This window comes from Varanus komodoensis, unplaced genomic scaffold (genome assembly GCF_004798865.1).
Source record: "Varanus komodoensis strain SLA01 unplaced genomic scaffold, ASM479886v1 scaffold25, whole genome shotgun sequence".
In the NCBI taxonomy this organism is placed as follows: domain Eukaryota; kingdom Metazoa; phylum Chordata; class Lepidosauria; order Squamata; family Varanidae; genus Varanus; species Varanus komodoensis.
Window position 1 is genome coordinate 6979182 of NW_025335661.1, and position 15278 is coordinate 6994459.

The 15278-nt window shown below is 37.9% G+C and overlaps 1 protein-coding gene across 2 annotated transcripts in view; it reads right to left on the bottom strand.

Moving 5' to 3' along the window:
- Window positions 1-1834: 1834 nt before the first annotated feature.
- The window catches only part of CUL3 (cullin 3), a 56393-nt gene continuing 42949 nt past the window's right edge, over window positions 1835-15278 (bottom strand). For both annotated transcript variants that reach the window (XM_044432723.1, XM_044432724.1), the window contains exons 11-16: window positions 9955-10079; window positions 9258-9354; window positions 8141-8275; window positions 6801-6987; window positions 3990-4135; window positions 1835-2310 (exon numbers count right to left, since the gene is read on the bottom strand). In XM_044432723.1, the coding sequence (XP_044288658.1) occupies window positions 2179-2310; window positions 3990-4135; window positions 6801-6987; window positions 8141-8275; window positions 9258-9354; window positions 9955-10079 (822 nt within the window). In that variant the 3' untranslated portion in view covers window positions 1835-2178. The remainder of the gene's footprint in view (window positions 2311-3989; window positions 4136-6800; window positions 6988-8140; window positions 8276-9257; window positions 9355-9954; window positions 10080-15278) is intronic.

Consider the following 15278-nt stretch of genomic DNA (forward strand, 5'->3'; position numbering starts at 1 on the left):
CATATACACCAATCCCAATCCGAGCCAGGTGGACACAAAAGCAGCCTGCAGGCACTATGTTAATGATGTTTGCTGCTGACCTGCTACGCCGACAGGCGATTCAAAATCACTTCGTAAAATCCATTGGAAAAGGTGGTGCCGGAACGCTGTTCCGGTGTGTTCTATGACAAAAAAAAGCCATGCACAGGGCACACTCAACTTTTTATCAGAAACATTCATCTTTTTCTACCCCTGTTCCTCCTCCACCATGACTACCTCTTTCTTTTTTCATTTGAAACAAAAAAGCAAAGCAGGCTAAAGATGATGCTAACTTTCCTTGCTGCATTGTAAGGTTTACTTAGAATGCACGTGAAAATCATGAAACACTTAAGATGTATTATCAATATATTGAGTAGTTCATATCCTACTTGGGGAAAAAAAGGATTTGTGATATACTCATCATGCAAGCATACAAACAAATCTCAGTAGCAATGTACGACATACTCATTTGAGTTAATGAACTGGTATTTACCTTCTCATTTCCACTAGTTGCATAGATCATCCATGAAGGGGGCAACATAAATTTGCAGTTGAACAAAGCATGCTCAAAACAGACCCCTTACAATGGACCGACATATATAAAGCACAAGGTGGTTTATATCCCCTCCATATTCAACGCTCAAATTTCTCATCCTTCAAGTTACTGTTTTTTTTTTTAAATCATTATGCCAGAGAAATAACAATTAGACTGTTAAATAAACCAACTTGAAAAACTATCTTTTACAATCTATGAATTTACACTAAATTAACCACTAGCATGTCAAGATTTGCTTTCATAATCCACAATAAAATCACAAATAACACTGTTGTATTTCTAAAGGCATATGCTGAATTCTCTGATGTAAAATTAGGTAGCTAGTATAACATAGCAACTTCTTTGAAATGCCATTTTGTGTCAGATTATACAGTATAAGACTAGTACAATGCAAATTCTTCTCTACAGAAATATCCTCTTCTTAAAAGCATTCGAGCAATCAAACTTTATGCTGACTCATCCTGAGAAAATATCTGCTGTAAAAAATGGAGATTTCATTAAGATCAAAGTAACAATATTTATTGCATTTTAGATTGCATTTTAAAACAGTAAATTAATAGTGCACAATGGCTTCACTTGAACCTTCTTGATAAGTGGGAAATCAAAAAGCCATAAACCCCCCTACCTCATAAATAGAGTGTAGGCTACTGTGCTTCTCTGAGGGGCAGTATTTAGTTTAATAAATTGCCATCCCTGTGCTCTAATACATTTGAATTAGTGCTCAGTGTACACTAAATCCATTTATTTTAAATTTGTTTTGTCTACATTAAGTGAAATAAAAACATCGCTCTGTACAATCCACTATGAGCAGTGAGTACAACAGCAAAAAGTATCATACAGTTTATACACACTAATGTTTCCCATTTCTCCTATAAAGGAACCAGAGCAAACCTAATCAGCATGTAACTTAATTTGTAAGAACTGAAATTACAAAAGAGAAGGCTGAATTTTACAGCCCTTAACTGTGCCCAAAACAAGATTCCTGATCATGTTAGCAGCTGGAATATGAATGAATGCAGGTGGAGAAGTAAAGCATGCTAAAATTGTGTTCTCAGGTTTTTATAAATTTATCAAATATTAAATTAAACATGGCTTTTTAAAGAAATGTCCAAAGCCAAACAGTAATTTTGGAAATTCAGTTTCACCAGCTGTGGGTTTGTTGTTGCTGTTGTTTTTGGTAACCCAATGTATACAATGTGCAAGGTGCTAAGCAACACTACAGAAAACACATTTACATCAACACTGAAGATTCAGGGGAAATGAAATTCCAACAATTTTATTTTTTTTAATGAGCTGTATTCTAAATTTGTTTTTATTTTTTCCCATTTTCATACAGTATTGAAAACAAAAACGCGGCACATTCACATTTTCCCGAGGAACTGTAAGGATGATCTCTACAGGGATAAATGCTGAGAAGCTTGAAGCTCAATCATTTTGATGTTGAAAAACTCTCCAAAGGAGTAAAGGCTTGATCTCAATGGTCTAGAACATGTATTGTAATTTAATAGAAGAGATGGTCGTCTTAATATTTAATGATTTAAAAGAACTTCCCAGTTCATGCGAAGAGTATAGTCCAAGAATAAATCATATTTGCGGAACACATTTTATGCTACGTAAGTGTATACTTTGCGGTCCTCAGGTGTTCGTGCCAAATATTCTCGCTCAATAAGTCCTTCAATACGTTTTTTAATAACAACTGGACTTGGTAGGAATCGTGCCTTCAGTTGTTGAGTTACCTGCAACATAAGAAACATCATTGAAAAAAATATTGATACTTTCAGCATTGGAATTTCCACCAGCCTTACTGTTCACAGTTCACAGTTCCACTGTGACGTGAAGAGACCATGAAGAAGAACCTAGGCTAATGCTTCATGCATCTGATAAAAGTGTCTGTAGTTGATGAAAGCTTACAACCTAACAAATTTATTACATAATAAAGAAGCAGGTTGCTTACCCATAAATGTTCTTTGAGTGGTCATCTATGCACACATATGTTCTCTGCACTTGTGTGGAGTCTATTGTTAGGATGATTCCACAGCTGAGAGAATTTTGGCAGAAACCCCTCCCCCAACAAAAGGTCCACCCAACCAGTTAGCAATACCAACAGGTACAACTAGCATTCTCAAAATTTAGCAACATTTTTCCATTATATAATTGAGACTGAAATCATGGTCCATTGGGTTTTTCTGATTGTTTGAGGTTATTCAAGTAGTGATAATATGAAAAGTCTTTTAACTTCAAGTTTTGTACAGAGATGACCATTGATGGATGCTAGCCCATGTTCAAACAAAGAGATTTTAAAAATAAATATTAATACTAGGATTTTCCCATTCTGATAAAATGTGGTTTTGTGGGAAGGTCAAGTTCATATCTAGAAGACCTATAATAATAATTTGAAGAATCCAACAGGCATGCTAACAACCTTAGCTTGATCTATTGTAAAAAATGCTTGCATGAAGAATTGTAACACACTTACAATTACAGAATTACAGAAATTAACAACAAAAACAACAGCCACCAGATGCAGTGCCCCGGATACACAAAAGGACCATAAGGCTGCTGAACCAGTTAAGTGATACTTCTAAAAGCTCCACATGTAACAATGGATGACTTTGGGTATTTCTACAATACTTAGCAGTCTTTTCCTGAACAAATACTTAATTCCTGAAGAGCAATTACATGTATTACAAAACACAACAGGGCTTAATTAGCTTCCTCCCCTTCAGTATATAAAACCTCTTCAGGGCAGAATTTGCAATTTAACATTTATTAGGATCTTAGGCTTTATCTATACCCCATAACACATCTTCATTTTTAGCATTTTTATTCCCCAAGGAATTGTACTTGATGAAGTCAGGGTTCAAATGATTCCCTGAAACAGGGATGGGGAATATTTAGGGATGGGGAATATTTTCTTGGATGAGGTCTCCATTTCCTCAGTACCTGCATTTCAGCAGTGGGCAGGGCCTGAGCCCACACTGCTCAGAGTTATAGGCATGGCTCCTATCTTGCTCAGTTGGCAATAAGTAAAAACTAGAGCTCTAAATACTCTGTTAGTGCAGAAAGAAGTCTCATCACAGTTCCCAAATGTTAAGGGGACACTCTAAGAAGATGTTGCTACCTGGACATTTGAGGAAGCATTATTGGCTAAAAGCCTCTCTATTAGGAACCCTATGGCACTATGATAGCAGCTGGGACCTTTATAAAGTGAAACAACAACAGAAAGAAAACGCTTCAGCCACTGACTGTGCTTAAAAGTTAAATTAAAAAATAATCAAAATGCTCTCTCTCCCTGTGAAACGAGCAGAAGAAAAACAATGATCTTTCACAGAAATTTCAGGATTTCATGAAATAGTAGGGGTACAGTCTGGCATAGCACACCCAAACTACTTTCAATCAAGAGAGTAAAGATTACCTCCGCTACTAGCACATTATGTTGCATCTTCTTTCTAGATTTCATTATTCGCACTATAGCAGCCTCTATCTCATGTTTTCTGTCATCATCTACTTTTTGTCTTGTTTCTTTTCTTTCTGGGTCTGATTCTCCTTGTTTGGCAGCGACTGAAAGAACCAAAGAAATATTTCAAAATATGGAAATACTTTAAATGTTGAATGTTAAGGATACTAATTTTAAGCTATTAGGATATACAGCTAGAAGAGTTTTCAACTGCAATTTCAGTAAATATTTGTAATTAAGTAAGGTGCAAAACCACAACCCAGCATAAAAAAAGTAAGAAAGAGACATTTCACTGTTATGCATTTAAAAATAAAAGACTAATGCTTCTTGTACAAGGTAGGCAAACTAATTATAGTGAAGGGCTACACTGCTGGTTGTGGAAGCCTTTGTGGATACACAGGTGAGTGGAACATGCATGTGCAGTTACAAGCATCCCCCTGCAGCAATTAGTTCACACACACTTTTATGTATGTGTGTGAAAGTTCCTTCCCACCCACAGGAAAACTCATCAAGGCAGCTGCTCTTCACGACTAGCAATGTAACAGCAATCAGTCCACTACTGCTCTGCTGATGGCTGAGGGGCAAGGAAAGTGGACAAACTCCACTGACTGCATGGCAATCTGCACTGTAGGGTTTACTGTGAAGAGTACAGTTAAATAGGTTCAAAGTTTGTCTAGTGGAAAAGAACATATTTGTAAAAGTGGATCATATGGCAACATACAGCTGCACATGCCACAGCATGATGAAAATAAAGGGAAATAATGGCAACATTTGGTGCTAATTTGGGTCCTACTGAAACAGTGAACACACCTGGCCTTATTAAGTTAAAACCCCAAAGTGCACAACTACTATCCAGACACTGAAAGCATTTTCTGTCATAAACCATTTATTGTGCTTTCATGCCTTATAGGCACAGATTCACAACTATAGCTTGTAAATCTTTTCCCTACTTTCCTTTTCTCTTCCATGATAAAGTTTATCTGATGATTCTCCTTTTTTACCTTGTACAAAGATCATGTACTGGTCATGACTTTAACCAATTACTTATCAAAGATGAAAAGATAAGTCTTCAATAATAGGGGCATTACTTTATTCATGTTGCTCACAGTACATCATTACAACAGGAAAAATACCCCCACAAGATTCCAACTAGCTTACTCTGACACAAGTCCTAGCACAAGTCGAAGTTTGTTCCTTGTAAGTACTTCTATGAATAGCTGGTTGCTGTACAAGCCTGTATGATCCCATGATGATGTAACTTATCATCATGCAAACAAGCTTTACGAAGTGTAAAGGACAGGACCCTGCCTCAAGAGGTTTAAGTCTAAAATATAACACATTGGAAAGGGGCAGGACATGGAAGCAGACATTGATACAAAAGGTATATACAGGATTAATACAGGAAAAATCTACAATTACATTTATCTAAGCTAAATTCCAGTAGGGTAAGGAAACTGGCAATGGGTTGGATGTGACTTCGCGACTAGCAACAACAAGGGAAACGGGGAGGGGGGGGGGTTCTCTCAAAGGTTGCTTTTGGTTTTGTTTTCGAAAAGGTGAGCACTGAGAAGGGATTTTAAGAGAGGTGGTATCAAGTACCAGAAGGCAGTTCCAAGCATATAGGGGAATGAGAGAAGGAGCAGTGTCCTTTAAGTGAGCAGAGACCTTGGAATGGCTGAGGATGGTGGATAATGAAGTTCACAGGCAGAGACATATTGGGAGATAAGAATGGGAAGGTAAAGGAGGACAAAGACCCAGGAAAGTTTTGAAGGAAGAACATGAAGTTTGTGCTATTTCTGAGGACATAAACAAACCCAGTGCAGGAAGGGCATAATATAATTAGAGTTATTAACAAAGAGTAGCAATGATTTTGGATAGGTGAGACAAACAGGATCAGCCAATACAAGTCCAGAGAAGACTGTAGTAGTCTGGATGATGGATGATCAGGGTATGGACCAGAGATTTAGCAGAGACCAGGCCAGGGTGGGGAGGGAGGCTACAATTTGCTATGCTGTAGAGTGAAAAGTCATAACCTGGAAATTGACTGAATGTAGGGAACAAATAAATAAGGCTGAGATGAAGGATAACATCAATAAAGAGAATACACAAGAGGAGGGCTGGGGAGATGAGAAATTTAGTCATGGATATGTTGCTTTTCATATGACAATGAAGTATCAAGTGAGAATATCAGGGGGCAGTCAGAGATGTGTGACTGGATGGAGGGAAAACATCCTGAGACTGGGAGGTAAAATTGGATGTCAAAGGATATAGGTGTTAAGCCACGCAACTTGAATTAAGTCATTCAATCATAGTTTGTAGACAGAAGATGGTCAAGAGAGAAACCAACAGAAGTGGGGGCAGTATTATCCTGGGCAGGCACTGAATAAATATTAGAGCAATAAATATCTGAGGACCAAATCACAGAGGCCCAGGGCCTAAAGATTCAAGCATCAAAAACAGCAAAGAATCAATAAGGACAAAGAGGAATAGAAGCCTTTAGTGAGATATTTATCAATAATTTTTGTGAGGACAGTTTCAGTGGATTATAAGGGATCAAAAATAGAGTTGAGAGAGAAAGTTGAGGAAGTGAAGTAAGCCATGTGTCCCAGGAGTCTGGAAGTGGTATATCTGAAAGCAGCAGAGAAGGACCCAGAATGGCAGAGGTTGATTATGCAGTGGATGAAAATGATAATTGAGGGGGGGATAGCAACTGGAAATAGCAAAGGAATGGTGCTCAGAAAGAATAGCTGAGAATGAAAGTGAACATACCTGTTTGAATCTTGACTCTGTGCAGTTTGGATGTGAACTGATCATTCACTGTAAATATATGTCCATTTTCTATTTCTTTTGATTTGGGTTCTTTTGTGAGAACTCGCTGTGTTGGCTTTCCACATGCAAGGGACTGTAGCGCTCGTACAAGCTCTCTTTCAGGAATATCTGTCTCCTGTTGTATTTCCTATATTAAATTGAACAATTGATGTTTATATGGCAAAGTTTTGAAGAAAACAAAGTTGTGAAGAGGCTTAAAGAGTTCTTTCCCTTTGCTCAAATTAGTCCAAGACTATCAATTTGCATTTATAAAAAAATGAAAGCAAGATTGACAGTCCAAGTTGACAGTAGCATGTTTTAGCACTTGATGTTACTCCTTAACATAATAAGCTACAACACAGAACAGGACACTTTGTTCACAAACCCACAAAGGAGGCAGATAACCTACACAATTCATGGTTTTTTCTGACCTACACCACTACCAACTCCAGAAGTGTGGTAGAAGCAGAGAACACTCTTCAAAAAATCTAACTAAAAGGTGTGTGTGGGGGGGGAGGGAAGGATGAAGAGGGGTGGGGCAGGGGTGAGAGAGAGGGAGAGAGAGAGGGAGAGAGAGAATGAGAAGGCTGAAATTACTCTTGCTCCTCCTCATGTGCACACATCCCATCCCAACTGGGATGGTAAGCAGTGAGTGTGGAGAGTCCTTGTTATTTCTGATTAATAACTGGAGTAAGTGGAGATGCCCCTGCACACTGTTCACTTGCATAACTGATTGGAGACAACTTGAGAGTTCCCCTCCCAAAACCACCGGTAGTCTCCAGAGGGTGGGGTTTCAAGAATGACCCAGAAAGCGAAGCATGATCTTAAGATCACACATGCATGATCTCAAGAAGAATAAACCAGTTGCTGCACCATTACATGGCAATGAAAAAAAATATTCCATGACAAGATTCTGTTGCCACTAACAGTAAGTACTGTAATTTAAAGTCTTGGGTTGGCAACACTTTCATCTTGCCTAATGTAGCTTTAATGGATTTTAAGATTACCCTTGAATCAAAAGGATTTGAAGCATATAACAATTCTTAAAGAGCTAAAGCCAACACAGATTCAAGCATACAATAAAAGCAGCATGCTCAGACTTCCAGAAACAATAGCATATTCCTGAATGAGGGCTCACGGGATTTGTGGACTTTAAGTATTGAGGATCATGTTCAGGAACTTCCTGTACAAATGCTAATACTGATGATCAATTTCTCTTCCTCATACAGTGTGTGAAGCTAAGTGCATATCCAGGAAAAAGTTCTGATTTTAGAGCTAGCACAGAAAGCCACAGCTCATACCTCAAATGTGTATTTTTCTCTGTTGTTAAAGAGCATTAGTATCGTCATCTGGAAAGTGGAGACTTGCAATATGTGCTTCCGCGTGTTAGAGCCAGTTACTTGGGCACCTCCTACACCAACTTCTGAGCCATCTTCCTGTTTCAAATTTTAAAAAGTCAAAAATCATTCTGAGAACATACTGTTTTGCTTCTTGATTAAGCTTTCTATGTAACTTACTATGAAGTGTAAAGTGCTGCAGACCTGTTTATGTTTAAATTCAGAACAATGATTTTCATTTTTCGATTATCTTTTCTCCATTCTTTCTCCATGTGAAATACTGAGTTTTGTCTTTAAAAGCAAGACAACTTATAGATTATCCATTTGCTTTTTTATTGGCTATATGAAGATATGTATTACCATCTTTTCAAGAGCCTTTCAAAACTTCACTAAAGGTATGAAAATGGAAACTTGAGGCAGCATGGATGCAGAAATGAAAGGTCTTGATTACACTGTAGTTTAAGTCCTGAATGGTACTGAGATGTGGGTTTAAGTAGGAGATGGAAAAAACACATTCCCATGAATGCTGAAACTTAGGAAGAGGGAAGCACTTGTTAAAAACGTTCAAGATGCCTACAAATACATCATAGAACATCATACATTGATAATACTATTTGTAATAACACCCCCCCCCCAATAGTACTTGGATTGTTAAACCAAGACTACCAAAGGTAAGTATGTTAAAGCCAGTTTGCTATATGAAAACATTTACAAGTGAATTCTGTCCTTATGGAAAAATTAGTGAAGGCACAATTCAATGGTGTGTTTAGAAATTTAGCTGGAAAAACTAGTCAATTGGTTTTTCTGAGTTTCTCAGTTTTCCAAAGATAACTTTCTTTTCTCCCATTTGTATATCAGTTCATGAATTTTTAAAAAGAAGTCTGCATAAAGTTGTTTTTTCTGAAGCATAATATATGAACATATGGACAACCACATCACAAAATTTGTATATGCATAAATACTAAAGAATAACTTTGTTTCAGATTGTGCACTGGTTTGGGAACTGCAAATTAAGCAGGTCTACACTACAATGCTTTGAACACATATATCCCCCATACCTTTTTACAGGCACAGCACTTACTTTTTTAACAGGACCATAGAAGGTGGCATTGAGATCTGCAGAGCCCATGTGATGCTGGAGTGTCAGTTGTCGTCCACTATGTTTGGCTAAATAAAACCTACAAAATTTAAGAAATTGAATAGCCACCTAACCGCTCAGGTTTTAAATAAACCTCTCAGGTTTTAACATGTCTATATGCAATTTCATTACTTCTACCATTAACACAGTAAGCCAGCCAGCAAGCACCAGTAACTTTAAGAAGCAGACAAAATTAGTGTAAATCTTAAGCAAATTTATATTATGGATCAAAGGTTTTTCAGACTGACATCTGAAACTGGTCAAAACTGTATTTCAGCAGTATCCCAAATACTTTGAACATTTAGTACAAATCTGGGTATTCAATCTTTATATGCAGTACAGGCTCCAATACATCATAAACAAGTGGGTGGATGCTGAAGGTTGCTCAGGGGATTCTGCACATGCACCACTATTTCTGAAGTCTCCCACTCTACCTCAGTCCCCTGAACCACTAGAAAAAAATATTCTCAAGAATTTAGAAGATCCAAGTAACATCCAATGCATTATCACTAGCTACTATTGGAGTAGGAAGTTACAGAAGTTCTGTAATGGAATATTTAACACATAATCATCTGGCCATTAATTTTGAAAAAAATCCATGGACTATTCAAGGGAGGGGGAACCTTTAACTATTCCTTACCTCCTAAATATTTCAAAAGCATGTCTGGGGGCTGGGGGAATGTTGCACTTTGGTGTGGCTGATTGAGTGGGCCAATAGCCTGTTGTGAGAACCCGCACTGTCAGATCAACACCACCTAATGAGACCTAGAAAGCAAGGACAAAGATGCATTATAAACTGTGACTGACTTTTTTTTGTTTTTCCATTTTCCATTTACCTGGAAATATATAGCTTACTAATCAAGTTAGACATTGATGTCTCATTTTCTGTAAATCAAAACCAAGGTGTAACATATGATGCACCATTGAAAACAAAGACACATTCTGATGAGAATGAAACTGGAAGATGCATCAGGCCATGTGGAATCCATCCCCAAAATACAGAATTAGATAGATGACATAAATAAAATGAAGGTGCAAGCTTTAATAAATCTAATATCTACGCCAACGTTTGACAACTCTTTTAAAAAGCCTGATAGTAGTTCTACTATAATAGCAAATAAACATTAAGAGGAGTAAGACCATAACTATCCCATGAATTATACATTTTTCTATAAATGCACAGGCTAAACATGAGACTGCAGAAGATATACCTGGCATTTTATTTTGCTAGACTTTCTAGAATTATGCAGTAGCAATTTTAATATTTTTTTTAAAAAATCACACATTTCTCCTTCAAAAATGGTGTTGTATTTTATGTTCTCCTTGTCCTATTATCTGTAACACATTTCAGCCACCATTTGATTTTAATAAAACTCCATCTCATAAAATATGTAATATACTATGGTAGTCACTAAGAAGTTGGGTTTTTTCCCCAAATTTGCATTTACTTGCTATCTTCTTACCTTGCTTCTGCATTTAACTTAGTTCCAGAACTGACCACCAATACTGAGAACAGCACTATGTGCTAAATCCAAGCAGTTCACAGTGTTAGACAGCTTTTGACAGAGCTATAAGCCACAACTAAATTGAACCTCCAGATTCATATGCTTCTGAATAATATATATTGGGGACAAACAACAGAGGCAGCCTTGTATCTCTTTGGAGGTCGGGTATGAGACCAGCTGAACTCTTGATTTGATCAGGCAGGATTCTTTACATTCTTATATTATTTATTTATATAAATGTGAACAGCTGAACTTTTACAGTAAGCATTCTCTCATGATTCTAATCCTTCACATAGTCAATTTGCCATTAAAATATAATGTAGTTTTCACTAGTAAGGCAACCAAAAATAGAAAGACTGAAACACATTTTAAAGTTTTGCTACCAAACATGCAACAATGCTGAAAAGAAACAGGGCCACAGCAGATGAAATGAAGATGTCTGATTAGGATAGAAGTGTATCATGATCATGCTGCAGGAGGACCAGGTTCAATTCCTTCCCTCTGCACCATTTTCTCCCAATATAAATATAAATTTACTGCTATTTCATCCAATATAGGTCACATGAACTCTGTCAGCTAGGTATCATTCAAATTAATGTTATCTATGAGTCCTAAAGTAAAGTATCTAATGCCTAAAACTTTATTTTGACCAAATTATCCAAGATGTTAAGAGTCCTAAGCTGCAACTTTAATCACCTACAGTCTTTGATATTTTAATAATGTATACACTACAAATAAGTTTTAAATGTAGTACAAAACTCCCTAAAATGCTGTCAGATGCCTGATTATTTCCTTTCATTCAAAAGTTACTCTGTGCCACCTGCTGGTGAAGCAGTTCAAGTTATGAAATTAAGCCCCTATTTAGGCATTTAAACTTAAGGTAGATATGAGCATCACAAAGGAGAGCCCATTCCATTAATAACTACATGTACAACACAAATGTCTTCAACGAACAGACCACCACTTGCACATTTGTACAAAGGAGCCCCCCTTATCTGAAGTCTGTGGGGGAGCTGCTGGGGTCAAGCTAATCAGCACAAGTCAACTCTGGGCTCCTGTGTTTAACTTTAACCCTAGTTAATTAATAAGGCTACAATTCTGATGCATTTTAGATCTTATTCAGACAAAATGTACATATATAATGAAGATAAGATCTAACTGGCCACCACTTTTCTGCCTCATAAACGAGTGCAAAGTAATCCTTTACCTCCTAGACAACATCTAGAAGGCCATGAAACTGTTTGGAGTCCTAGCTTTGATATCAGAGAATGGACTCCACAATCAGAGCTTCAGCTGCTTCTCCAAGGTTGCAAAACAACCTTGACAACGGTGTTTAGTTTACAGTTTTAGTGGTTACAGAGAAGAGGAGACCAGCAGCACCAAGATACAAGGTATCTTGAGGCCTTCATGAGAGGATGGCATATAAATATTCTAAATGAATGAATGAATGAATGAATGAATCCTGGTAGCAGTTCAGCCTCCTTCCCTCCTAACTCCAACTGTGGAGTGGTATAGAGATGATGATGATAAAAAATTATAATACTTTGAAGTGCCACAGCAACATAGCTGAAATTGGCCATCTAACTGCTTTGCAGGACAAAGGAAAAGATGAAACATGGAGATGACCTTGGTCTCTGTACTCTTCTTCCTGCTCTACATAGATGCCCATAAATCCGCCATGTTCAGAGAATTACAGGCATTCCCACAGTGCTGTACCCTTAATGTAGTTTCAGAAATATCTAAGTGTATCTACCCATCCCTTGCTCTGTCTGACATCCAGAGTCCTCACAATTACATTGCACACAGTGCAATGCTACAGGTATTTTATTGTTTGTGAACCCTAGAAGGCAACAAGTTACCTTTTGAGAGACACAACAGCTACCATTTGCACTGGTATACTTATGTGCCATCAGGTTATCTCTGACTGATGGTGACCCTAAGAATGAAATCCCTCCAAAATGCCTTGTCTTTGACAGCTGTGTTCAGCTCTTGTAAATTCATTTATGGAATCAATCCTTCCTTTATGGAATCAATCCATTTCATAATTTCAAATACACAATTTTAATTCCTGTCAGTTAGCACCGGTCAGTGAAAATACAGGGCACTGCTGAACATGGCTTCTCTTGTTGGGATTGTATGCCTTCCTCCTTTCAGCTTTGGAAGGTTCCAAGGCTACCAGACCCCAACAGGGGCATAATATGCAAGCCTGTGTATTATATGTTATGTTTCCTTTTGTGTTAAAAAGCTAGCAAGTCCTAGAGCTGTAGATGTACTATAATTTGCTGGGAATCAGATTACAGTATTCACTGCAGAATGCAACTTCCAAAGAATCTCATCTTCCAAATCTTTCCTCAGTCTTTTGGTGACTGACTCTAGAATCATGACACAATTTTCCAGCACTACATCATAACTGAATCTGCTGCCTCTTTCCTCTTGCTGCTCTAGTACCCAATAAAGCAATTTTCCTCCATCAACTTTTCCTCTCCAAATCTTTCCAGCTAATTGACCTCACAAAAACCTGCTGCCATCCTGTGTCTGACTCTGTCACTTTTGCCATATACTTTAGCCTGAAGTTTACAGTACAGGTGTTGGACTTTTCCACTTTAATTGTTTATACTTGTATAGCCACTGCTCAGCCTTTGAAGCTCCTTCTGTTCAATTGTATTCTACTCTGAAAAGCTGTGTTCTAGCCCTATACTGTGCTTGATCCCCTTCTCAACTTTTCAGATCTTCATACTTGGCTCACTTTTTTACTCTGACCTAGCTACTTCCATCTAATCTAATCCATCTAACCAGACATTAAAACTGGACTAACTCCCATGCTCATTAGTTTCATCTTTGCTTTCTTCTATGTATTTCCCTATCTTCCTCTTTTCTTGCTTCTCCTGTCCAAATATACTCCTTCCCATATATTAATTTCTTCAGTTCTGTTAGCTGTCCAACAATCTTTTGCTTCTGACTGGAACTTCCCTTGATACTTTCCTTCTTGTCTGTCAAATCCCTTCTTGAAACTTACCTTTTCATGAACTCTTTAGTTTGGTATCTTCAGTACTTTTAACAAATCTTGGCCTAAGTCCCCCAGGCAAACTGGATGCTTATCTTTCTCCTATTTTTCCCTCTCTCTCTTCCACATGCCTCTTTCACTGCGTTGCCTGTTTCTGTGCTGAATTTTAGATTGTACTCTATTTAGGGCAGAGCCTTGTCATCCTTTCTTGTTAATTTGTGTCACATATACAGCAAATGTTCCAATAATCATTTTTAAAAGTCAAACTGTCTAGGCTATATGGCTGCAAGGGTATGGTTGAGATTTTCAGGATAAATCTGGATGTCCAGGATTCAACAATGGTGAGGAGTGTGCATCTGCGCAGTTCATACGAGTGTGTCAGCTGTGCCCATTCTTGGAGATGACCGATTTGGCCCCAGTGACACATCCTATTTGTATTACTCTTACACTGATTACTGTAGCCACTATGGGTGACTACAGGGAACTACTGCCAAACTGTGGATTGGTACACCTATCTTGAAATACCTTCACTGGCTTCTAGTCTGCTTTTGGGCACAATTCAAAAAGCTGGTTATTACCCATAAAGCCCTATACAGTTCTGATCCAGGTTAACTGTATTATCCCTTATGACTCTGCCTGTACCCTAAGATCTTCAAGGGAGGCCTTTCTCTTCTTGGACCTACTTCTTTCACAGGCACACTTGGTACAAACAAGGACCTTCTTGATGGCTGCCCCAAGGCTCTGGAACTCCCTTCCCAGAGGGGCTAAACTGCCCCCTCCCTGATTTGCTTTAAGAAGCAGGCAAAACCTGGCTGTTCTTTAGAAATAGTCTGGACCTGTGAGATTGTCTTGGGCTATCTCTGTTTTCTCTGTTTGTACTACTGTATTAATTTTGATTTCTTATGTAATTTTAATATTCTAGCTAACTGAATTACATTTTAACATTTCTATATTTCTATTAATTTTTTGACTGTACACATTGGATACTGTAAACTGGTCTTGCGACCCAGTACTAGCAAAAGGAGAAATATAGATATAAATATGATGATGAAGCAAGCCTTGCATTGTTAAGTTTATTATACCAGTTCCTAAGGAACTTCATTAGCTCCCTGTTTGTTCCCAGGCAAAGTTCAAATAGGAAGGATTAGAAGGTATCTGAAGGATGACATGCTGCCCTCAGAACCTTGTCAGCAACTGAGATCTTCATCAGATGTTTTCCCTAGGTGCCCTTGTTTATACCAGGGCACCAAGGGAAGCCTTTCCACCAGGGAGGCCTTTCCTCTGGTCACAAGGAAACCTGCCTGGAGCCATTTTAATTTAATGAACCAGATAAAGTCTGTCTTATTTCTTTGGACATCAGAAAGTTGAAACCCTTGCTTCAAATCTGTTTAATATTCTTGGCTTTTCTTCCCGGGATGAGAGGTTGTGAAGTTGATTTCTTGGCAGAAAAAATAC